This window comes from Leptonychotes weddellii, chromosome 14 (genome assembly GCF_054177405.1).
Source record: "Leptonychotes weddellii isolate Sample4059 chromosome 14, ASM5417740v2, whole genome shotgun sequence".
NCBI classification, from domain to species: domain Eukaryota; kingdom Metazoa; phylum Chordata; class Mammalia; order Carnivora; family Phocidae; genus Leptonychotes; species Leptonychotes weddellii.
The window spans coordinates 34,444,086-34,469,243 of NC_138382.1; the positions used below are offsets into that span (position 1 = coordinate 34,444,086).

At 36.5% G+C, this 25,158-nt stretch overlaps 1 protein-coding gene across 12 annotated transcripts in view; it reads right to left on the minus strand.

Annotated features, from left to right (window-relative positions):
• The window catches only part of BNC2 (basonuclin zinc finger protein 2), a 420,003-nt gene that overhangs the window by 145,519 nt on the left and 249,326 nt on the right, over nt 1-25,158 (minus strand). For all 12 annotated transcript variants that reach the window (XM_081804108.1, XM_081804117.1, XM_081804113.1 and 9 more), the window contains one exon: nt 2,068-2,170. In XM_081804108.1, coding sequence (XP_081660234.1) covers nt 2,068-2,170 — 103 coding nt within the window. The remainder of the gene's footprint in view (nt 1-2,067; nt 2,171-25,158) is intronic.

Below are 25,158 nucleotides of genomic sequence, written 5' to 3' on the forward strand. Positions count from 1 at the left end.
TCCTGCAAAGGAGGTATTATTCATCCTGTATTACAGATAAGAACCCTAGGCAGCAGAGATGCTGAACTCTATACCGCTGAAGTTGCAGAGCCAGATCTGACCCATTACTGCCTCTGTGACTCCTGATGGGCTTGGGACGTAAGTTCTGGTACCTATTACCTAGCAAAGCCAACACTTACTCAGGGAAACAAGGATACTTAGGAAGTGTTATGGGCTGAACTGTGTCCCCCCGCCCCCAAAATGCATACCTTGAAGCCTTAACCCCTGGTACTTCAGAACGTGACTGTATTTGGAGATGGAGCCTTTAAAGAGGCTGATTAAGTTAAAATGAGACCATTAGAGAGGGCCCTCATCCAGTCTGCTTGGTGTCCTTAGAACAAGAAGAAATCTGGATGCACAGAGACGCCAGCAGTGTGTGCCCACTGAAAGACCATTTGAGGACATAACAAGAGGGCAGCCATCTACAAGCCAGGAAAAGTCCTCAGAATGAAACCACCCTGATGGTGGACTTCCAGCCTCTGGAACTGAGAGAAAATAAACTTCTGATTTAAGCCACCCAGTCGTGGTATTTTGTTATGGCAGCCCTAGGAAATGAATATAGGAAGAGAGAAGAAATCACCGCATGCAGTAACACACATACACTGCCAAAGGAACCGCAGCTCATCTGTTGTTCAAAACCGGACCGAGTTGTTGCAGATTTTGCCCTTGTTAATGAAACAGGAGAGTTCCATCCCTGGAGGCACCGAAGGATCGTGGCCCTGCCTGCCAGGCACACCCCTTCCAGGATATTCCACTCCTACCACCCTATCTACCTCTTCTCTCTCACACACAGAAACATGGCTGAAATGTCCCCACAACGCCAACACACACACCCTAACAAGCAAGGTACATGATGAATTAAAAGCATTTCAAGGCATGGCCCAGTGTTGTTACCTCAGACCTTGCTAGGATAACATGACATTTATAAAAATACAACCCACTGGATATTTGGCACAGCTTGGGAATGAAGAATATGTCCACTAAAGAGCCAATACCCCAGGCTGTCAAAAAAATCTCAAGCCGGGCGCCTGGGTGGCTCAGTTGGTTAAGCGACTGCCTTCAGCTCAGGTCATGATCCTGGAGTCCCGGGATCGAGTCCCACATCGGGCTCCCTGCTCAGCGGGGAGTCTGCTTCTCCCTCTGACCCTCCCCCCTCTCATGTGCTCTCTCTCTCTCTCATTCTCTCTGTCTCAAATAAATAAATAAAACCTTTAAAAAAAAAAAAACTCAAGCCAAGATTTCTTTTATAAACATTACCTATCTTTTAAAATTCTACATTCTAGGAAGTAAAGAAAATGTCTGCTTATTTTCTAAGTCTCTTTTTGCCTAAATGTAAAAACCATAAGCCATACATAAGAAGATATTAACTGCTTAGTAGTCAAGGCACACCGGCGGAACAGCTCTGTGCATCCAGCAAAAAGCCGCAACACTTGCAGCCGTGGCCCTGGGTCACCCTCGCCCCCAACACACACCTACGCAGAGCTCCCACTCTAACACTGGCCACCTCCAATCCTGATGCACACTGAAAGGACGTATTTACAGATTATTTTTTCAGATACCAGCCAACTAATGTTCCTGTTCACTCTCTCACCCACCTTGGACCATACAAAATTTAACATTTGGGAGGATAAATGCAGCCTCAAATGCATATGACAAGGGCGAGCAGTCATCGACGAATTCTCCTCAAGCAAAGAGGGTTTGCCAGCTTCGCTCTGAGGTCCGGGCCCTGAAAGGCCAACTGTGGTATGTTTGAGTTTCCATCAGGCCTGGTGCTTGCTGGCCGCTGCTATGTTCAGTCAGAACCCCACGGCCCAACTGTCCTATAAACATCGCACCCTTCTGCTAAGAGCTGCTCTGCTCACCTAGCCTTGCTCCTTGGAGCCGAGGATACGCTGGAGCCTGAATGTTAACTAACACTTGGAGCACAGCTGACCCATCTCTTCTCCAGGGCAGCGACTGCTCAGAAAAAAATACGCACATTCACATGAACCTAACAAGAACAGGAAGAAAAGTCCAGATTTTCCTCACCATGTGCCACCCAGCCATGTTTACACTGATCGCAAGTCCTCAGGTTAATCTTCCCTGGCTGAAAACATTCACACGTGCAGTTTACCAGTGTGCAACGGATGGCCTGAAAAATAAAGGAGGAAAAAAAAGGATCAGCATCTGTTCAAAGGTACTGTGTTTCTTCACCATTTTAATAAATAACATCCACTTCCATTTTTAAAGGCTTTATGTTGGTAGGGGCCTGGAGAGTTTTAAAAATAAATTTGGATCAAAATCTCTTACAAAAAAATGTAAGAAAACAAAGCTCATTCACTAACAGAATGTTTTGTGTCATTCATATTTAACCTTTAAATTAGAAACGTAGACCAAGCAGAATAAGAATAAAGGATTACATATTCTACAAGATGCTTGATTTGTAACGCTAGGGATCCCAAACAGAAAAAAATATTGCTGCTACTATATATTCCCATTTAAGTTTATCCACTTGGCAATAGCACAGAAAAATACATTCTAATACAATAATGCTCAGGTGAAATGCTGGTGAAAGTAAAACATGACATACAGATATTATTATTAGAATATTACTTTTCTTCTGCTGAGTTTCACTTAAATGCTTTGCTAATCTATCAGATACACTTTGAAAGACACTCCTGTCGGCCCAATAAAATCTAGCATAGTTCTGGTATTATTTATCTACTTCCCAATTCCTTGCTTTTCCCCTTTTGATGTATTAATTTCATTTTCATTCCTATTTTGAAAAATACAAAACAACCTTCCTTTTACTTTTTTTTTTTTTAAAGTATGCTCCCAGTATGGAGCCCAAAGTGGGGCTTGAACTCACAACCTTGAGATCAAGACCTGAACTGAAATCAAGAGTCGAAGGAGGCTTAACCAACTGAGCCACCCAGGCGCCCTCTTTTCTTTTACGTTAATGGTGATGTTAAGAAAATAAGTTTAAATTTGTTTTTAGATTAGAATAGGAAAAGCCATTTGTGTAAACATCTTATATCTATAACAACCCAACTGTATCTTAGAAAACTGGAAAACACACTCAAAAATCTTTCATTTCTTTACAGGTACTTTAAAAAATCATCTCACCGGTTTATATTATAAAGTGAATCCACAGAAAATTAGCATAAATGAAGTGTAACTTTTTATGGATAAAAACCTATGCTTAGAACTTGCTAAAGCTGACCTATGCTCCTAGACTACAGTTAATAAATTTATTTCATACATTTAGTTCTAATTTGCATGGAAATTCCAAAGACAGAGGAATTTAGTCTGATCATTCACAGATTAACAATCTACGGTAACTACCTGAACTTCCAGGAAAAGATCTCTCTACAGCTTTAGATGCAATCAATGCTTACTGATTTGGGGTGCTGGGGGGAAGGGGGGTTGTTGGAGGAGAGGCATGAAACTACCTGAAATTACAGTTCTATAACTGAAAGCTATGCTCACTTACACAACTTCCAGATGCTCATATTCCTGGAACCATTTGGATTTTTATATAAACTGTCTCACTTTTAACAGACAGTATTTTAGATATTGTTAACACAGTTGGGCCAAATTATATTTACAGAGAATAAGACTGGACAGAGTTTTTACTGGTCCCTATGCTTTGGATCAGGCAACTTAGAAGTATTTCTCTTTTCATTAATGAACATCAATCTATAGGTCCCAGTTCGGTTTGCAATGAGAGTCCTCACTATAGACTCCTTTCTTAGTTCACCTCCACCTCTAATTTGCTGCTCCATTACCACTAGGGAAACATGCAATTGTATAATCTGCCTGATATTTCAGGGTCTGTCTTCCAATGTCAACAGTCCAATTATATATTAGCCAGACTGTAAAACTTTGCTGTATGCAATGGTGACTGGAAGAACGAGTAATAAGAATAGGGATACCAAAGGAAGAAATGCTGACTAAGCAAGAATAATATATGCATTTGTAGGTTACAGGGGGAAATATCTCTCCTGAAATTTCTTATTTCCACTTCAATAGTTTACTGACCGAGCAATATATCAGAACATAACAGGTTAGAAACAGCTTATTTAAATATCATGTTCATTAGTTAATGAACTCACAATTTGACTGTAATATGGTCAAAAAACCCAAACCCAAACAAAACGGTTTAGAGGGCAGTGTTTCTACTAAAAACAAGGTACTTTACAAACTATCTAATTATAAATTCAGATACGGCAACCACATTGACATTAAAATATTCATGTAATCTGAACTGTAATAATACAAGCTTTCATAACTCCCCCCCCCACAAAAATCACCTCTGCTTTACCAAAATTTAAAAATTCCCAATAAAAAGATATGATTTCTCAAGGACTATATGTTAACTCCAGCACAAGAGACATACATATTTTCAGTCATTAATTTGATAACATTCAGTTATTTTACAAAAATAGCCTAATTTTACATTGTGTTTAAAGCACACTTTTCTCAGTTTTAATTATAGCTATATTCAGGACAGAACAAATTAAGAGACTGTAGATTTGCTTTATTTTTATGTATAATTATTTATTCACTAGTTGACTCATTCATTTACTCTGAACTACTCTATGATTTAAATATTTTCTCTACCTAAATAACTTTATACATCTGGCACACTTGGGAATTAAACTTTTCAGATCATCATCCTTTTTTATGAATTCTACTCTTTTTGTACCTAAACACACAAACACTGGAACACCTCAACTCCTTTTGTATATAAACACTTAAACACTGGAATATCCATTTTGTATTTCTATGAATTCCAGAAGGTCTATTTGTTTTAAATTCAGATTTTTATAGACTACAATTGTTCCTTAAGGGAATTATATATATTTAAACAATATGGTCTAAATAAATATTTTGAGTAAGAGACTATTGTGGCTTCAAAGGAAGTTTTATTCTAAATAACATTTTTGAAACAGCATAAAACTCTGACATACTATTTATTCACAACAAAACAGAATCAATGTGATCATTTGCCAACTCACCCACACTTAAAGAAAATAAATTATCATAAAATTATCAAAGGCAGTTAAGCCTCAAAAATGTACATGCTTTACAAGGACACAGCTGGGAAGAGTAGAAATGGATAAACTTTCATTTTTTGTAAGCACATTAACTTCTTCCTTCATTCAGCTAAGATATAAGTTCCTCCCACTCACTGCTGGGCACTCTCAACTACAGAAAATCCAGAGATGATGAGGAAGTGGCAGAAAGGGGATACCAGGAAAAGAACAGACAGTTTAGTCAGACTGTTCCCCCCTGTATTTGCAGGGATCCTCATGCAGGTCTAGCTGTCTCATATTATCAGCCCCTCCGTGCCTCTTCAACAGCGCTCGGTAATTCTTTCCTCAATTCTGACATGATCGGCATTGCCAAATCCCCCAGAACAATAACAATAATGAATTTTTTTTAAATCTGGCTACTTATTAAAAGTAATTATTCCTTCTGCTTACCTTTACCATGGATTTCTTGAAACAAAAATCCATGCACCCACTGCTTTTAACTTCTGCACCACCACCTACATTTTAATTTTGCAATCTGGATTCTGTCCCACACGTTTCTGAAACTTTCTCCAAAAGGAATGTTCTCATTAATTTTGGTCCCTTTCTCTAGTCTCCTGGTCTTCCCAGACCTCGATGCAGCTTACGGCACTCTCTCCTTCATTCCTGGGCTGTAGAGACCAACTATCCTAGTTTTTCTGGCAGCGACATCTCACTCTCTCTCCACTGTAAATAAATACAGGTGTTTCCCACGCCAGGCTCTCATTTTTTAATTTGGCAATTTTATCCTCTCCTACAGCTTCAAATATTATCACTACACAAGACCATCATTTTGGAGCCAAGTACTGTGTTAAGTGGCTGGAAACGGATGGCAGAGTCCCTGCGCTCAGGGACCTGACAGAGTTTGTGGGCAGTGGGTGTAGAGAAACGACCCTAAAAGAACAGAAGGACGCCCTCACATGGGCGGGAGAAATACCATCTCTCCTTTTTTATTCCTCTGTCTTTTCTTCTTCCAAAGGTAGGATTTTAAAATTTATAACAGTAACCTATTACCCATTATCATTAATAATCACTAGATTTACTGGATATTTGCATTTTCCACTCACTATGTTAAATATTTTATAAATATTAGCTCTTAATCGTCAGAAAATACCATGAGGTTAGTACTATTATTACCTTTATTTCACAAATGAGGAAAATGAGGTGGAGATAATTCAGTACCCTGCCTAAAGCCATTGAACTAATAAAGTCATAGGAATCAAACCCAAGTCTGTGTAAACTCTCCATCTGACTGACTGAGAATTTCAGTTGTAATCCCATTTACAGTCAGACAGTCATGGGGCAGAGCCCCTCAACCTGCCCCACCACCATTCAACCCCCGTTGTACATGGTTAACTCATGCCCATCTTCCACATTTCAACTCCAATATTACTGCCATGCCCCAGGGCACTTGTCTTCATCTCCTGGTCAAGTTCCCCATTAGTTTCCTGTTTCACAAGGGGTCTTTCTGTCCTAGCACGTATCATGGATGTGAAGATTTATCTGTAACTTATCTTTATTTATCTATTATATATAAATGTATTTATACATCTGTGTGATTATTTGATTAATGTCTGTCTTTCCCTCTAGAATTTAAGCTTCATGAGGGCAGGGCAACACATTTGTGGTGCTTACAGTGTATACTGGCAAATAACAGGTACTCAAAAGGCACTTGAAGAAGTACATGATCCTCTGAGCCTCTTTCCTCATCACTAACAGTACCAGTAATATCACAAGAGAGTCAAAGGCTTAAATGAAATAATGACTATAAAGCACACAGCACTGTGCCAAGTAATGGGAAAAGCTCAATAAATGGAAACCATTTATGACCCAAGACACTTTCCACATATTATATTTGAATATTTTCCCCTTATGAGTCTTCCCAATGTACTATTTTCCTAACACTTTATAAAATGTTTAATACATATGTAGTCGTAATGAATAAATGAACACTTTGACATATATGATGCCATAGTATGTACACTATAATCCTCTAAGATAGATATGACAGGGATTAGTATTTGTTTTTAATATTAGGATTTGGAAATGTTTATATGGATATTACATGGCTCTTAAATGACAGGGTGGATTTCCCAATTATTAATCAGTTTATTTCCAGTCTCTAGAGAGGAAGGAAGAAAACATACAATTAAACCAGTAAATTATAAATAATGACATTCAAAAGTATATCTAAAATAAAGTCAATTAAGAATAAAAATATTTAATCAAGGTTCAATCAGTAAAACTTTTATGTTTGAATATTAAATAAAAGTGCATTCGAAAGTATTCTGGATGAGTTCCAAAGCTCTATTCAAGTAAGATTCTGTTATCACTAAAACTGAAGTCTCTTTAGCTTTATTATAGTCATAGCTGGCTTGAACTCTGCAAGTATATGTGAACTGCACATCAATCTTCTCACTAAGTGACATTTCCCAGGAAAACACGATTGTTGCTTCAGCTAATATTTAGTGTGCCTCACAAAAGAACTATAAACAAGTCTCATTAATGAATCTATTAGCTGTTTCTTGTCTGGGAACACTTATACAAGTTACATATTAATACAAAATAACAAAAGGCAAAATAAGGCCACGGGGCAATTAGAACCATAAAACATATATTCTGAAGGAGCAATCATAGGAAGGAAAAAAAAAAAAAAGAAAAATTTAAATTCTAGGTTTTGTCTTTCCCTAAGAAAAACTATTTGCCAGGAGCTCCCTTCAAGTGTTTATTAACCCTGGCTAAATCCCCCATATATAACTAAAAATCTTTATTAAATTGCTTTTCCCTTGTTCATTTTTGGGTAGGATATCAAGATTTATAACCTAGACTATGAAATTGTATTTGAATCATTTTTAAATGTTTAATAGATAAGTACCTGGCCTACATTAAAACTGAACTATAGAAAAAGCTGATTATTAATATAGTATCCATTCTGTCCCATCAGTTTCTTCTGTAAACTTAGGTAGATTCTAGGTGTATAAATTAATTGGCTATGATGGTTATAAGTGACAAGGCTCACCTTTTTTATTTTTAGCAAGAACAAATTTCTTAACGAATTGAATTTCCTACTTTGGAAGTCACATGTAGATATCATAAATATGTAAAATTGGCCAACCCTCCATGAGGATATAAAATAGTCTATGTTATAATGAATTCTTATTAAGTCATCACTACATATGTTATTCATCTCCGAACACAGACACAAGTCCAAAAAGGAAAGATATACATGGTGTCAGAGATCAAATGAACCACTTTATTGGGTAGGAAAATCGTCCTTGAAATACTTCAGTCTTAAAAAAAAAAATAATAAAAATCTGAAATAGAAAATTATCTGTTAATGAATCTGGAAGCTAAGTATTCCAATACTGTCACAGATTACATGGTATTAATTACAAAGTAACAGTTACCAAGCAATTTGGATGAAGAGAATGGCCAAAGAGATGCACAGAGATTAATGGGACTTCCACATATTTATACATCTTGTATACGAAAACCTAAGACAGTACTTCAAAAACACTGTCACGAAGATTCTAAAGAATTCAAATGGCAGTAAGGTGACTAAGTCAGGAAATACCTCCCTGTGTAAATTTTTTTTAATTTTATCATGTTATGTTAATCACCATACATCATTAGTATTTTTCTATATTTTTATTTTTTTATTATGTTAATCACCATACATTACATCACTAGTTTTTGATGCAGTGTTCCATGATTCATTGTTTGCGTATAACACCCAGTGCTCCATTCAGTACATGCCCTCTTTAATACCCATCACCAGGCTAAGCCATCCCCCACTCCCCTCCCCTCTAGAACCCTCAGTTTGTTTCTCAGAGTCCATAGTCTCTCATGGTTCGTCTCCCCCTCTGACTCCCCCCCTTCATTCTTCCCCTCCTGCTATCTTCTTTTTTTTTTTTTAACATATAATGTATTATTTGTTTCAGAGGTACAGGTCTGTGATTCAACGGTCTTACACAATTCATTTCAGGTAAGTGTTTCCCTTCCCATTTTTCACATGGCTGATACATAAAGCTAATGGAAAAGAAACAACTTCCAAACTAAGTGCTCTGAGTGTTACCTAAGACTTGGAAAATCTCTATGACATTGCCTTTGTAGAGCTCCTCAATATCCTAAATTTGGCCAACACACAATGCAGCCTAAGCAAACAAAACTCAATTTTTTTGAATGGTGGACAGCTTCTGGGTCAACTTGAACTAGGCAGAAGCACAAGAAACTTACTTTTACTTGATTAAAAATCTCAGACATGATTAAAGCAAAGGTATGTCCCCCTGTTGTGCTATAGGGTTTTGCAATCAGGTGTTGAAATAAGACAAGATGGCATGAGTTGGACATAGAACACTGACCAAAAGATCCATGGTTTTAACTGTCCTACAAAGAAGATTTATAACAATCTAAAAGTCTTATCTAACTCTAACTATGAGACTATTTTTTTAAAGATTTTATTTACTTATTTCAGAGAGAGAGCACAAGAGAGAGAACAGAGGGAGAGGGACTCGATCTCAGGACCCTGGGATCATGATCTGAGCTGAAGGCAGACGCTTAACCAACTAAGCCACCCAGGCACCCCAACTATGAAACTATTAATATAAATCTATAGTTGTAATAAGGTGGGTATGTTTTCAGTATTTATACAAAAAAAATACAAATCTGAGTTTCAATGGGCAATGTTCACAGAGTTCACAAAAAGTAATTATCAGTGATTATAAAATATACTATAAAAGTTAAGGGTCCACAGAGTGTTAAACTGCATGTAAATACCACTACTCATAACAGTAATAATAGCAAATGAGAAACAATGAAGTTATTCTGTCTGCTTAACAAGATTCACTCAAAATTTCACAATGTGAAATTACAGCAAAAGTATCTATCTTATTTGGTGGTAAGATAAATTTGAGATTGAAAAATTAATTAACCCTTCAATAACAGGTTCCTTTAAATTTGTCTAAATGTTTTTAACGTCATAGGAAGAAATAGCAACTTGATGAAAACGATCATTTTGTTGTACCTAGGCGCTCTGAAATTTCTTAGTGTCTTCAACAATCAGATTTTGTGGCTGAATCAGAGGATTTGAAGACACAAGTTAAGGCCAGACTCACTGCAAGGGCCAGATGCCATTGATGTAAACATGGTCAAGATGAAAAGCTGGACAATTCAAAGATGGTCAAACAAGTCACCATGAGAATAAAACTATTGATCAAGGAATATATCATCTTCATAATAAACACTTCTCTAACATAACTGAAAGAGATTCACTGGGGAAAAGTAGCCTTTCAAAACCACTTACTGTTAAAAGTCCAGAGATTTTAAACCTTATTTTGAGTTTCTCTTAAAAGCTATGATCCTTCCATCAACTGGTGAATGGATAAAAAAATATGGCACATTCCAAATGATGGAATATTATTTGGCCATAAAAAGGAATGAACTACTGATATATAGTACAACATGGGTGAACCCTGAAAACATTATGTGAAGTAAAAAAAAAGCAAAACAAAACAAAACCTAGTTACAAAAGAACACATATATAGGATTCCATTCATAGGAAATGTTCAGAACATAAAAATCCATAAAGACAGAATGTAGTTAGTGGTTTACTTAGGGCTTGCAGGGGTAGCTAAAGGATTTCTTTTTGGGGTGATGAAAATGTTCCAAAAATGACTATGATGATGGTTACATGCAACTATGAATATACTAAAATCTACTGAATTGTACACTATAAATGGTAGAATATATGATGTATGAACTCTATCTCAATAAAGCTGTTTAAAAGGGGCAAGGGACAAAACTCACTGCAAAAGCTGGTTTCTACTGGTGGCATTAAATTACTTAACTCATAAGATAGCATTCCCCCGGATACATAATGTAGCATAATATCCTTCTTTAACCTAGTAGGTCTTCAGTATGCGAATGTTAAATGAGTGAATAAACAGAAGGCAAACAAAAAAAATTTTCCTGGTACCTAAATTTGAAAATCCCTTCTACTTTGAAAATATTAAAGCCTAATATATCCATCTAAAAATTGGCAATTATTTTCTAAGTCCATTGCCATTTTTCCTTCAGGGAAATCTAGGACATTCTTCAACAAATTGGGGGGAGGGTGGCTCTCAGTTATGCTCAGCATACTAGTATCAAGATACTTAAACTAAGAAAATTTGTTAAAAATTGACAGTAATGGGGGTGCCTGGGTGGCTCAGTCAGTTAAGTGTCTGACTTTGGCTAAGGTCATGATCTCAGGGTCCTGGGATCAAGCCCTGTGTAGGGCTCTGCACTCAGTGGGAAGTCTGCTCTCTGTCCCTCTGTCCCTGTTCCTACTCATGCTCCCTTGCTCTCTGTCTCTCAAATAAATAAAATCTTTAAAACAAATTGACAATGATGAATTCTGTCATGTATACTAGCAAAAACATTCCTCAACTTACTGCAATGAAAAAGTTACTTCTGCAAAAGTCAGGTTTTGGTTTAGCGGGAGGGAACAAAGAAGGAAAACCACAAGCTCCTGAGTAAATGTTTATACATGAGTGTGAATGTTTCTATGACTATGTGTGAATACATAAACACAAACAGGGAGAAAGAGACATATACACGGGCACATAAATTTTCACAGACATGGGTCCAATGAGCATCTGTAGTCATTACCTTACGACCACAACCTACTATCAATCGACATGAGGAAGACCCCATTTAAATAATTTAGGAGTTCAGAGCAAAAATCAACAGCGGGATATAGCCAATTATATAAGGAAAATATCCATGCTTCTATGGCATCAAAGCATATTCAGGCTTTGGAGTGCATGTGTTACTTTTTTTTTCCTTCAATTAAATTAGGCTTATGGTAATACAAGCTATTTTGTTAGGCAATTAGTAATATTAGAGAAACAGGAAATGAAAAGGCATTTCAATTTGGGCAGAAACATTTTATTTTCTTACCTAACAGTTAACAATTAAGATATTCCATTTATTGCCTGTATGCTCACAAATTTTACAGACTACTCACACAGGCAGCTGTGATAATTAGAAAGGAAATACTCTTTCAGTGAACATACCTATCATCTAATTGAAAATAAGGGGTTAGCTCATCACACAAAATAACCCACTTTAACTAAACTCAGTGTACGTTTACCGGAATACATAACTTTATATAAGGAGCCAAAGCACCTCTGATATCATATGAATGCTAAGTAATACTCATCTCATTTCACCTTAATGTTGAATCAGCAATTTTGTATTCCATTGATATACATTTTATTCATTTTCACTAATGCAATTTGAAAGGTGGTAATGTGATTACATTTCTCTGTGGCATTCATGAAAACAATTACTAATATAATATGATAGGGAAGACATTAATAAGGAAGGGATTTATAATGAGATGCAAGAAGATTTATAAACCTTTAAGCACTTTACAAAGAAATACTCCTCATTAGGCAAGAAGCAAGACAAGATAAAGCCTTAAGTTCCAGTATTTCTGGAGCAGCTACAATCCTGGGAAGAACGATTTGCATGATGATCTCATATTTTGGTGACCAAGCAAAGAGGTGCAGGAATAACCCAAGACTTGTCCCAAGTTGTGCCCAAATGTAAGACATTATCCTAACTTGATGATGCCTCTCCTTTCCAGACAGCATGGGAAAGACTCCTTTAAGGGAGGAGTACCTCTAAATCTTGATCCTCTGCAAAAGGAGCTAACCACATTATTTCAAATGCCAGAGCACAGTAATCAATCCACTTACCAAGCAAGAGCATAAGGTGGGTGACCTTTTAACTAAATTTACTCCTCTAGGCTTGTGAAAAGAATTTATCCCAGGGAAGCAACAAGGGAGACAAGTTGTTGCATTTTAGAATGTATCATTTCAGATGACAACTCTGATTACCCAGGCCAATTGAGGCAGCCTTTGTGAGACTAATAATATCCACGTTTGTTCAGTGCTATGAAGCCTGCATAATACTTCAAATACATTCTCGTATTTAATCATCAAAATCTCCCAAATTAGAGATTTTTTCAAACAGCAGAAAATGAGGCTCTGAGATGTCCTTAAATGGCCACCGCTAGTAATCCTGGGCTCCTTCCACTCTGCCTGCGTATGAAAGGCAAGAAGCTAAATAATCCCACTTGCTACCCTCCCTCCACAGTGAGATTTCCTCAGATATATTTTTTTTTAGTTCCAACAGGAGTTTAAAACCGAATAAGAGATGTGGACAAAACTACACTCAAAGGGAGAGGTGTGGGTAAAGGTTTAAGCAACTTGAAAAGGTGGGGCAAACGGCAAAGTAAGCAGTTAATTTATATTAGGATTTTCCATAAAGTGGTACATTTTAGACAGAGAAAGTAACTCTGAAAAGCTTTCTATGGAGTCTTTAAATGATTATATTAAGAAAGGCCAAAATCTGAAAAAAATGACACAAGGCATCCCTAAGAACACATGGTTCCTTTAATATCACCTTATTTCTACCTGTCTTGGGATTGCCCATTAGTAAGCAGCATATCTCAACAAACATTTTAATACTTTCCATTGTGCATATATAACTGTACATCACAATTATGTCTGATTATGAAAGACTATGTTTCTTTGCCCAAGAGCAGATATCACCTCAGGAATCATACCTATTACAAATAATAATAATGATATGATGAACAGTCTACATGCCCTCTTATACGTTATTTATGTTAGGTCACAGATTCCCTAGGGGTCCGTGCCGAGACCTGGACTGGCTTCATTAGAGCCTCATTTAAATCACTAAAGGCACATCTTGATTTTACCACTGGCTAGAGTTGCCAGAATTTTTCAAGTGAAACCTCACAGGTAATACATTTTTTAAAAACACAAATACAATGTTATCATTTCTTCTAAAAGGTTGTTTTCTCAAATTCAAAGGGCTACATTCAGATGCTCAGAGAAATCTCACAAATTTCTAAGGAATCTATAAGTATCTGAGGGTAAAATGTGCCCTAGAGTATTGAAAAAACATTATTCTCTTTTTTCTTGTAAGGATTAGTTGGTTAAAAGACAAAGAGAGACATATAGAGAAAGATGGCAAAAAATAGACCATCTAGCTGCTAACAAATGCTTCAACTTCACTGAGCAAACAGAAACCTTTGCAATGGTTGTCAGGAACTCGGAGCTAACTCTTGAAAATTAAGAAATAAATAGAAAGCCTTGTGGGGAAAAAAAGGGAGTCTTCCAGAACAATGTTAATGTCATCTTGGGCATGTGGACTGGGTTCACATGTGTGTCAGCTGAATCAACATAATGGCCTATAACAGCTTCGAAGCAGCTAATATGGTCCATTGGGTCAATAATCCGTGAACTAAGAAGGATTTACTTGATAGACTATAAATGGTTCATAAGAACTCAAAAATCACTCCATCAGATCAAAAATCCAATTTTCATATGGTGCCTTTCTACGAATTAGCCAAAAGAAAGTAATAGCTCTAAAGGACTTCAAGGTCTATCAGTTAAAAATTTACTTTTTAAAGAACAGTGTATAGGAGGAAAAATTAAATGCATCTCTCTCTCTCTCTCTCTGGTGAACCAACCTATTTTAAGGGGAAAAATATATTTTATGATGGAAAGCTAATACACAACAGGAAATATTCATGGGCTTTTCACATTTTCCTATGGGTACTTGAATGTATGGATACAAACAAATGAAAGCATAAACATACGAATGTATCCTCCATCCCACCCCACCCCCCCGGATATATCTCCACTTACCTGCATACATTATCACTAATTACAAAACACTATTTCTAGGATAGCAACATTTAAAGATGAAGGTTTATATTTTGTATTTGCTTCTTTGCATAGTTTGTGAGAGTCTGTAGTGTGAGGCACGTGGAGACATTTGAGATGGCATATGGATACTGGCAAATTCTTTCATCTTTCCGTATGGAAAAGTAGGCAAAAAAAATAAAAAACTACAAAAGGCAAAGAGTAGGAACTACAATACGTTTTCCACATTTAAGAGAGAGAGGAGGGGGCTGGCTAAAACATATATAGCTGGTGTTTACAGATAACTTCAACTTCTGCCCACTCTAGACTACAGAGAAATACTAGCCTCATCTTGTATTTGTGAATTTCATTATGTATTCACACTAGGTGATAGTGGTTGCAGATTAATTTTTTTTAATGTAAGCCTATCTATGTGAATAAATGTATTTACTAAGTTTGTGGCAAAGAAGAAAAGCAGAGAAAAATGCTCCAAAAATATAACAGGCTGTAATTAGAGTTCTTAACAAGAAAGAATTCCTTTCCTAGGGAAGAAAATGCGATCTATCACTTCTCTCTCAAAATGCTATTAGCTTCTCTTCATCATAAGAACAAGAAGGAATCTTTTCTCTTTTCTTTTTACAGGAGTAACACTGAATAAAATAATAAATGTTTTTACATCAAAATGTATTAGCTATTGACATAAACTCAGTCCTCTTAACTTTTACATAAGAGAAAGAAAAATTCCAATAATTCTGAAATAGACAGATAAAACTTTTTTCTGTGGCCACGTTCATGTACTATTATATGTAACTGCTTATTTTTAAAAAGAGCCTTATTGGTGCTCTCAGAAGGATTTTCTTTTATACATAGCTTTATCCTATAATTTTGTCCCTGTTGGGCACGTTGCCTAAATTTAAACACAAACAGTCAAGCAATGAAGAAACATTAACACATTTACTGTGAACAAAAACTCCCAGTTGTACAGTGAAATTTTAATACATTTCAACTTATCTCTTTTAGTAATGGGGAGAGTACAAACCCTGCAGGAATTCGCTCTGCAAACTGGTAATTACAGTAGACTCACTTTTTTATAATGCATATGTATAGTCAGATACAAAAACCCTGGCTGCCCTTTTGATGTAGGTTACAATAGGAATGTTTTAAAAATTATGAAAATCTACAGCAATTCTAAAGGAATGCATTATTTCATGGAAAACTGTCCTTTAACTCTGTATATGGACACAAATAGACATATATTTAGATATTTGCTTTATACACCAGAAGGCACAAGTTTTATCAGCATGTGCTTTCATGTCATTTTCCCCATAATCTAAGTGTATAGAATAAATCCACTTTTTTTTTTTACAAAGCTGGATGTGATTTTGAATATCATAATTCATCTCTCACATAAAGATGATATTCTTTCATCTGTCTGGTTTTCCTAGTTTTGGGGATTTAAATCTATATTTTGAGTTCTCATAGAATATCTTTATTACATAATTCAGGATTCCAAACCAATAATTTGTCTCTCAGCACAGGCAGACATAACCCCTTGACAAAAAAGACCCTTGTACATACCTGCACAGAACAAGAGCCATATACTCTATTATTAATACTAGTAGCACAGAAAGCTGACAGAAATGAAGTAAAATCTCTGTTACTATTCACATCACTTGCTAGACACTTTATATTTATCTGTCAAATTTTTGGTTGCATAATAACTTTCTTAGAGAAATTGAAATCTGAGAGAATGCTAAGAGGCTATCAATATAAAATTTACATTAAAATCATGTTTGTAAGTATTGGCATACTGGGGAAAAACAAAAGCAGAGAAAGCTTTTGAGTAGGTATAACGTGAAATATTTTGTGAATTTCAAAATAAATAAATAAAGTAAATAAGTTGCTAAAATTATAGAAATCATTTCCTGGTCATCCAAATTCAGATTAGAGTGACAAGAGGTAAACAGTCTCAGTCAGCTTGGCTGTACAAGACTCCAGTAACCACTGTAAGAAACATTTTAGGTATTCCAGAAAAAAAGTATCTTATTTTGACAATGCATACCTAGCTCATCTTCTAGGCAATATTAGTAACATTCTAAATTTAGGTCTATCATTATAGAAAAGAATACTTTCTTCTCTACCATTACCATCTTTCTGCTCCCAAAGTCAACTTATACACACACACAGACGCACACATACACATATATACACACACGGTGTACCTGAAACCAAAAAAAAAGGAAAACCAGACTGATCACAGCTCATCAACCAGGCACTAGCTCTGTCCCAGTCAATGTGCAATCTCTGGACAATACTTAACTGCTTCTCTCTAGTAATGAAATGCCACCCTCCCCCTTTAAAAAGCCAAGCACCAAAATATATTTTCTTCGATATTCTTTCCTTAAAGTCAGGTTTTTTGCAGCTGCCCCTGTTCTTTGATCCAAATGTTACCAAAAATATCAAGTTGTGGCTTTAATATGAAGAAATGAGCAGGAGTACGCCTCAAGGATGGCTCCATGTAAAACTGCAGCCTCTGAAGAATCCATTCACACTATATAAATACAACTGAACACTAAAGAGTAACACTTTTAAAATGTATGTGGTCTGTCATAGACAAAGCCCTCGTGCCTTCATTTGCTAAATCCATAACTCCAAAGACAAGGCTAGAACTTGTAAAACACAAATACGCCATCTGCTCTCTCCTAATTAAATTTTGAATGCAAAGTAATCAGGGATAGGAGTTTAACATCAACCATATTCAAATGATTTGAAGGGTTAAATCCTAACTTGTGCTACAGTCATTTACAACTTTCTTAGGGTCAAAAAGTAAGAAGTACAAATTCAAAATTCGGATTCCCTTGCTGCAAGAGACCCCAATAGCTATGAACCAAAGCCTACCATACAACAGACTTCAATGCCAAACATGCACACCCTTCTAACATCTTCTCCAAATGAACAGCTCCTTCAATTTTTCTTTCAGTAAAGGTAAAAAGTTGGTTGAGGGAGTCAATTTGAATTCCCTGTACAGACCAATGAAATCTTCTCAATCTGCTTTCTTGCTCTGGAAAGGAATGAAATGGTCAGACTATTATAGAATCCTGGTTAGTAGGTTAAGATGAAAAAGAGGTAATATATTAAGATGTTTAACACTTTCATACATTTCTACTTTTCTTTAATGAAATGATTCAGAAGGTAATGCTATATGTTGTGGTGTCTCCACCTCTTCAATACGATTACCATCAGACAAGTCAATACATTATTGGATGATGGGATGATCAAATACACACAAACTAGCTTTGGTGGTCTACAAAGAATGATAAAGGAAGACAGTAGCAACCAATAAAATTTTACTGCATTTATCACTCACCCACATTCAGAACCCTGATATATCAGAAACCTATGCCTAGTCCACATTATGTATTTTGAATATTTCCAGAGGGACCCTAAGTAGACCACAGACCACAGGCACTGCTCTTCATGAAACTGGACGTCAGTGGCAAACAAAAACAAAAAACACAAGAAAAGAGAGTACAGACCGTATTTCTGCAAAGTACCTCACAGTATTATAAGATAACTATTTCCTACACTATTTGGACAATTAGTATGTTCCACTTGGGTGAATCGTAGATAGATCAGGAAAGCACAATTCAATATGAGTTAACTTTAACATTATCTGAATATCTATAGAGCTGGCAGTGAACATGTTTTAATATTTTATGTTTGATCATATCCAGTAAATGTGGAACTATCATTTTAATTGTAAAATATATTACCTGTGTTCAAGTTAACACCAAAGTATAGCTGCCTGATGGTATGCCTTGGATATAAGTAGGAGTGATAGAATTTTAAGTGGGTATATGTTTGTATGGTCTTATTTTCTTTTAGACTACTAGTCTACAGATACATTCAGCTTTGTACCTCTTCATCAAATAGTAACAAATTTTAGAGTTAGACTATATAATGCTTATCTAGCCATATTCTAACTGCCAAAACATCATTCTCAATTTTTACTTCCACGCAAAATATTTTTGATTCTGTGTGTCAGTTCATTGAAATAGGTATTTCTTTCCCCAAATTAATCTGCTTAATTTTAAAAAGTTAATGATGAGGAGGAAAAATCTTCTGGTGCCAAAAGTGGTATAAAGTGGTAGTGTTATATCAACTACTAAAGCCTGTTTGTGTGTGAGGCTATTCTATAACACCAGAGGTAATAACTTAAGACTCAGCACATAGGTGTTATGTATGTTACCTTTACGTCTGAGAACACAAAACATATAAAGAGGACGGGGTGAGAAATGTAAAACATGCGCAAATAGTGCTTCCAATATGAAACTACTTCTTGCTTTCATTTAGAATCTCAGAAAATAGTGTTGGTGCATCTTTTACTATTTTGACACTGGAGATAAAGCAAGGGGAGTCTACAATGAAGGTGAGATTTATCAAGGTGCTGAGAAAAGAAAGTTTCTTAGCACTATCTCATCCTCTTATGCAACTGGCCAAATGCTTCCACTTCTTTAAAAAACAAGGCAAAACAAAGCTCTTAAGTATAAAAGAGAACAGGTATATGTAAGAATCATCCAAGGCACCCTGCAGAAGTACAGGCTGCCAGGACCACACTTCAGAATTAATGAGTTAGCATCTCAAGTGCCACGCATGATCCCCAAAGGGAGCACCTCCTAGAATTTCGCACCCTGGGCACCTCAGTAGCCTCCCCCTAGTCTCAGCCCTCTAACAATTTATATTAGTGTGGTGCCCCAAAGAGGCATGGAACCATGTTGAGAAGTAGATAAAAGACATAAATGTAAGAAGATGCTCTGCTTGAAGACTTCAGGGGTGAAGGGAAACCCCAAACTTGTTTCACATCCCTCTGGACACCGTGAAGGAAGTAAGCAGTTTCCTGAAGAAGGCCTCAGGAGCTTTTCCAATGTTAGAAAGCAGAGCCTCTCACAGGGAGCTGTGGTCCAAGCCAACGGTTGAAGCAAGATCCCACTACATACCCCTGAGCCTGAAACTGATTGGGGGGGGTGTGGAGAGGGAGTTGGAAAGGGCCAGGGTCTGGGTGCCTAAATGGCTATCCGTTTGCATTTTAAATTGATGCAGGGAAGAGACATGAATGATTCATAGGACTAATCAATTCCCTTAGTAATTCCTTTCCTCCCTTCTGCCACCACTCACAAATTTTTCAATATGCATTTAAGAAAGTTTGCCTACAACTGGCAATGACTGCAGTTTACTTTGCTATAAATGGAAGTCAGGTAATACCTGCACATTTTGAAAAATAATGTATAGGAAAGTGCCCCTCCAACATATTTGCTCAGTAATGCATCTCTTCTCTTCCCAGTCCCCTCCCTTGTACATAATCATCGAAGTCTGGAGCCATATACAGCAATCAAGTTTTGACATACTTAAAAATTTCTAAGGAGAGGGTGCTAATCTGCTCTCATATTTTTTTTGTCATTCCAAACCCCTTGCAGCAACTAAATCCTTTGCTCCAGACCCTTATGAATACAAAGCAGGTTCATCTTCTAATTTACAGTAATTGTAAGTGAATTGGGCCAAATGGCTCCCAAACTGATTTTTGAAAGACTGATATGCCCTCTTCTGGCTTCTTATTTAAGAAAAAAAGAAAAAAAAATGCTAGTATATCAGATGCATAAAAATGGGAGGCAGAAGTTTGTCTGTTTATTTACTATATTTACTACTGATAATTTTAATTACTTAGTAGAGATTTTCACAGGTAAGTGACAATATTCGGAAGCTCCAACATTATATAGGGTAAGGATACCTTCCAATGACACAGTGCTCAACAAAGGGGCTTTCAACGAATTTTTCCCCAAGTCAAATAACAACGCTGAAGAGGATATAAACTGCAGGAACAGGGGTCAGAAAAGTAAAAGCAAAATATATGTACCCACTAGCAAAATATGAGAAAAAGTCCTCCCCTTGGTGCCACACATACCATCAGCGTGCCCCACTGTATGCCCACGCAGGCCTGCTTTCACAGCTCGGGGCCAACAGCAATGCCAATTAGTGTCAGTTGTGATGGGGTTTTAGAGACTCAGCCCTTTGTCTTAGAGGAAGTGGGCTGCAACCACCAACTTACTGTACAGAGGCAACCTAACAACCCATTAGGTGGAAATGACTTTTCAGCCACTTCCTCCAGGGACTACATCAGAAAATGATGGCTTAGACAGATGGGAACATTTTTACATTTCTGTATTAACTGCATCCAGGAAGGTGGATTTTTATCATTTAATGCTTCCCAATCCTCATTTCATCCCCTTCTCCCCTCTACGTTATTCCTTGGCTCCATATAATATCATGATATACAGTATTACATAATAAAATGACGAACTTTGGAAATAGAGGGAGCTGTCTCTCTGCATGTATTAACAGCATTCTATGGGTTATCCACTAAAACTTTTGGGAAGCACTAATAACAAGAAATTCATTACTGGAATATTGCTCTGGAATAGCATTCTGTGTTTTGAAAAGCTGTTGATGGTTATCCTTTATACCTCCAGTTGTCAAACTAGTATTAGATTTGATTAAATCTATTAAGATGTAAAAGCAATCCTACTCCTTAGTCCAGGAAAGGATGAAGTCAGGCACTGCTAAAAGGAATGTTCACACTTCTGTTGCAAAGTCAAGGCTGGGGCTCTAATCCAGCATTATATCCAGGTGCATGGGTTGTGATAGGGTTAAAAGGAACATTTACTTCCACTCATAGCATCAGATAGAATATTAACATTATACAAGAAAACTTACAATGTTAAAATTTTTAATTTCATGTTCTTTAAAATGTGAATTTAAAAACACACATGGGGGGCACCTGGGTGGCTCAGCTGTTAAGCGTCTGCCTTCGGCTCAGGTCATGATCCCAGGGTCCTGGGATCGAGCCCCACATCGGGCTCCCTGCTTGGTGGGAAGCCTGCTTCTCCCTCTCCCACTCCCCCTGCTTGTGTTCCCTCTCTCGCTGTGTCTGTCAAATAAATAAAATCTTTAAAAAAAAACACAAAAAACACACACATAGGTTTATTAAATACTGCCCATGTAAACAAACACTTGTTAAACATTTAATAATCAGGTTTGTCCTAATCCACCATAAAAATCATACTCTTTTGTCCATGTGCAAAATTGCTTGGTTTAAGAATATCACTTTGAAACATTAAATATCCATAGCATACATAAACATTATCAGCAATAAGCAGATCTCAAACATTTTTATAATAGAGATATCCAGTAATCAGAACGCCCTTTTTTATTCAAGATACTTCAGTGTGGACAGAACCAAGAGGATGGAAGTACATCTGGCAATAACTTGAGTTTTGTTTTGTTTTGTTTTAAGATTTTATTTATTTACTTGACAGAGAGAGAGCACAAGCAGGGGGAGAGGCAGAGGGAGAAGCTGACTCCCCACTGATCAGGGAGCCCGATGTGGGGCTCGATCCCAGGATCCTGGGATCATGACCTGAGCCAAAGGCAGACACTTAACCGACTGAGCCACCCAGGCGCCCCAATAACAACAGGTTTTTCAGTAATGTTTTATTTTGAGTGAGCTTCATAGCCAATACCTCAAATACAGTGTTCCTGCTCATAATCTCAGCTTTTTTTTTTTTTTTAAAGATTTTATTTATTTATTTGACAGAGAGAGACACAGCGAGAGAGGGAACACAAGTGAGGGAGAGGGAGAAGCAGGCCTCCCGCTGAGCAGGGAGCCCGATGTGGGGCTCGATCCCAGGACCCTGAGACCATGACCCGAGCTGAAGGCAGACGCCCAATGACTGAGCCACCCAGGTGCCCCTCCTGCTCATAATCTCAGCTTCTTAAAGCATGAGAGATGTAAATTTTTTCTTTAAAATTCTTCTGTTTAGGTTTTCTTAAAAACCTTTCCCTCAAGCTCCAACAGATTAAATGTCCTATAAAACATCTAATATGTAATATTCTGTCATAGTCCTAATTATAACATGTTTAAAATTTTCACATAAATTATTAATTTTTTCCTTACTCAAATCAAATATAAAAAGATACAAAGGTACATAAATTCTAGTAAATAAAATTTTGGTTTGTATACTAAATAAAATCTTATATAAGTAATACTAAAGGTCTCAAGTTTTATTTGATTTGGATGTTGACAAAATGGTTTTTTTATCTTGTTCAAATTAGTTCATGATTTTGAGAGCATTAGCAATTTTCTTGCTTATTCAACAGAAATATAACATTAAAAGCAGATATCTAGGCTCTATCTTAAAACACCTCTCTCTTTCTTTCTTTCTCTCCTGGAACCGGTGTGTACACAGCATTTTAAAAAACATTTTATAAAAAAGAAGCAATACTGTTAATTTTCATTATATTCCAACACTTTAATTTTATGAAACACAGAACTACTATGTTTATTTTTAAAAAGCTGCATGGCATCATTTGAATTCAAAGCAAAATCATAAAACTTTCTTTAAAAAATCCTTATCAATAAAAAGGATTTTGAAAGATAGTAGTGACAGCCTGCACAATGTTGTAACTGTACCAAAAGCCACTGATTGTACATTGTAAGTGGTGAATTAAACATTATGTGGATTTTACCTTAATAAAAAAACAGACCTTGTAAAACAAAAGATAAAAATATTTCTGGGTGTCAGTCTGTTTTTATGTGTTTTAGTTAAATGAATAAGGACTATACCAAACAAATCCCCCCATTCTTGGGAATTACAAAAATAGAGAATAAATTTTCTTAATGGACACATCTCCTTCAATATAGACTTTATAAAACGTCCCCTCACATGTGTTAAAAAACAAATCATGATTTTAAAAACAGCACACTTAAGACTTGACTGCTTTCTTTAAAACAAGCAGAACTGGCTCTGTTGATACAAGTACCAATTCACTAGAAATAAATGAGTAAGAAGAATGAAGAGAGGAAATATCCTCCTTTAAGATCGTGTTTTTAAGAATATATTATTTTATTTGTATATTTCATATCCTGTCTGGGGTTTGTATTAATATTGGCCAACACTTCTCCTTCTCATGAATTTACTATATACCAAGCACTGTTCTACACACTCCACACAGAAAAACTCATTTAACCCTGAAAGTTACCCAATTAGGAGGGTATCACACTATTGTTATCTCTATTTTATAGGTAAGAAAACCAAAGCACAGAGACAAAACCTAACCTTCCCAGGATTCTAACTCCTGCCAAATCTAGTTCACTGACCAGGCTCTAAACCATTAAGCTTTACTGCCTCAAAGTTTTGAAATCTTCATTTATGTCCCATGACTACCATGAAATAACAAGTGCTACAGGGGCACCTGGGTGGCTCAGTTGGTTAAGCATCTGCCTTTGGCCCAGGTCATGATCCCCGGGTCCTGGGATCGAGCCCCACGTAGGGTTCCCTGCTTAGCAGGGACATCTGCCTCTCCCCCTGCTCTCTCTCTCTCAAATAAATAAAATCATTTTTTTTTAAGTGCTACATAACTTTTTCCCTTATTTAACATGTAAGATGGGCTGAATTAAGGTTTTTCTTACTGTCAGAGAAAGAACCCAAAGTGAGAATTTCAAAAAATATGAAATAGGAGTATATTACAGTGCCAAAGCAGACTGGAGCCATGAAAATTAGTATTTTTACAATTCAGAGTACACACTGATATACTTAGGTGAAATTTAATAAGGAGTTATTCCAACCTTTCAAGAACAATCTTTTTTTATACCAGCCATTTAGAAGATCCATTCACAGAATGGAAGAAAGGGCTTCCAACTTCAATGATAAGCAAGTTTGGGGTCCTATGTAAGAGAATTGATTATTTATAAACTAGTTTGCATGTGTATTTAGAACAGGGAATAAAGAAATGTACAGAGGACAAAAGTTTGAGAGAATAGAGAAAAATGTTTTTTAAAGGGATTTTCCTTAAAGGGTAACAATAATTTAAAAAAGAAAAAAAAACCCACCCTAGCAGACTGTGAAGAATGGATTAGAGGGGGAAATAAATAGGTATTCAACTTTTTAAAAGGGATTCACTTTGATAAAAGTAAAATGAAACCTCAGAGGAAGAAAACTTGAGAAAACAAGGAGGGATGGAGGCAATCATAAAGGAATACAGAAAAAAGGGGGTGCTGTTCCTATGAGGTGCCATTTAAAAGCAACACAGGACCTGCTCCACACTTATAAACCTGGTCATAACCATTTCAACTTTTGTTTGTTTTGTCTTTTCTGTTTCAACCTTGACAGCTCAGATCTGAACACAGGGAGCTGTGATAAAGGTTATACTTAGAGGTGAATAAACAATTTTATTATATTCTTATGGAATACATGTTCAAGGAAAAAAAATAATGAGACAGTGCCTTTGGT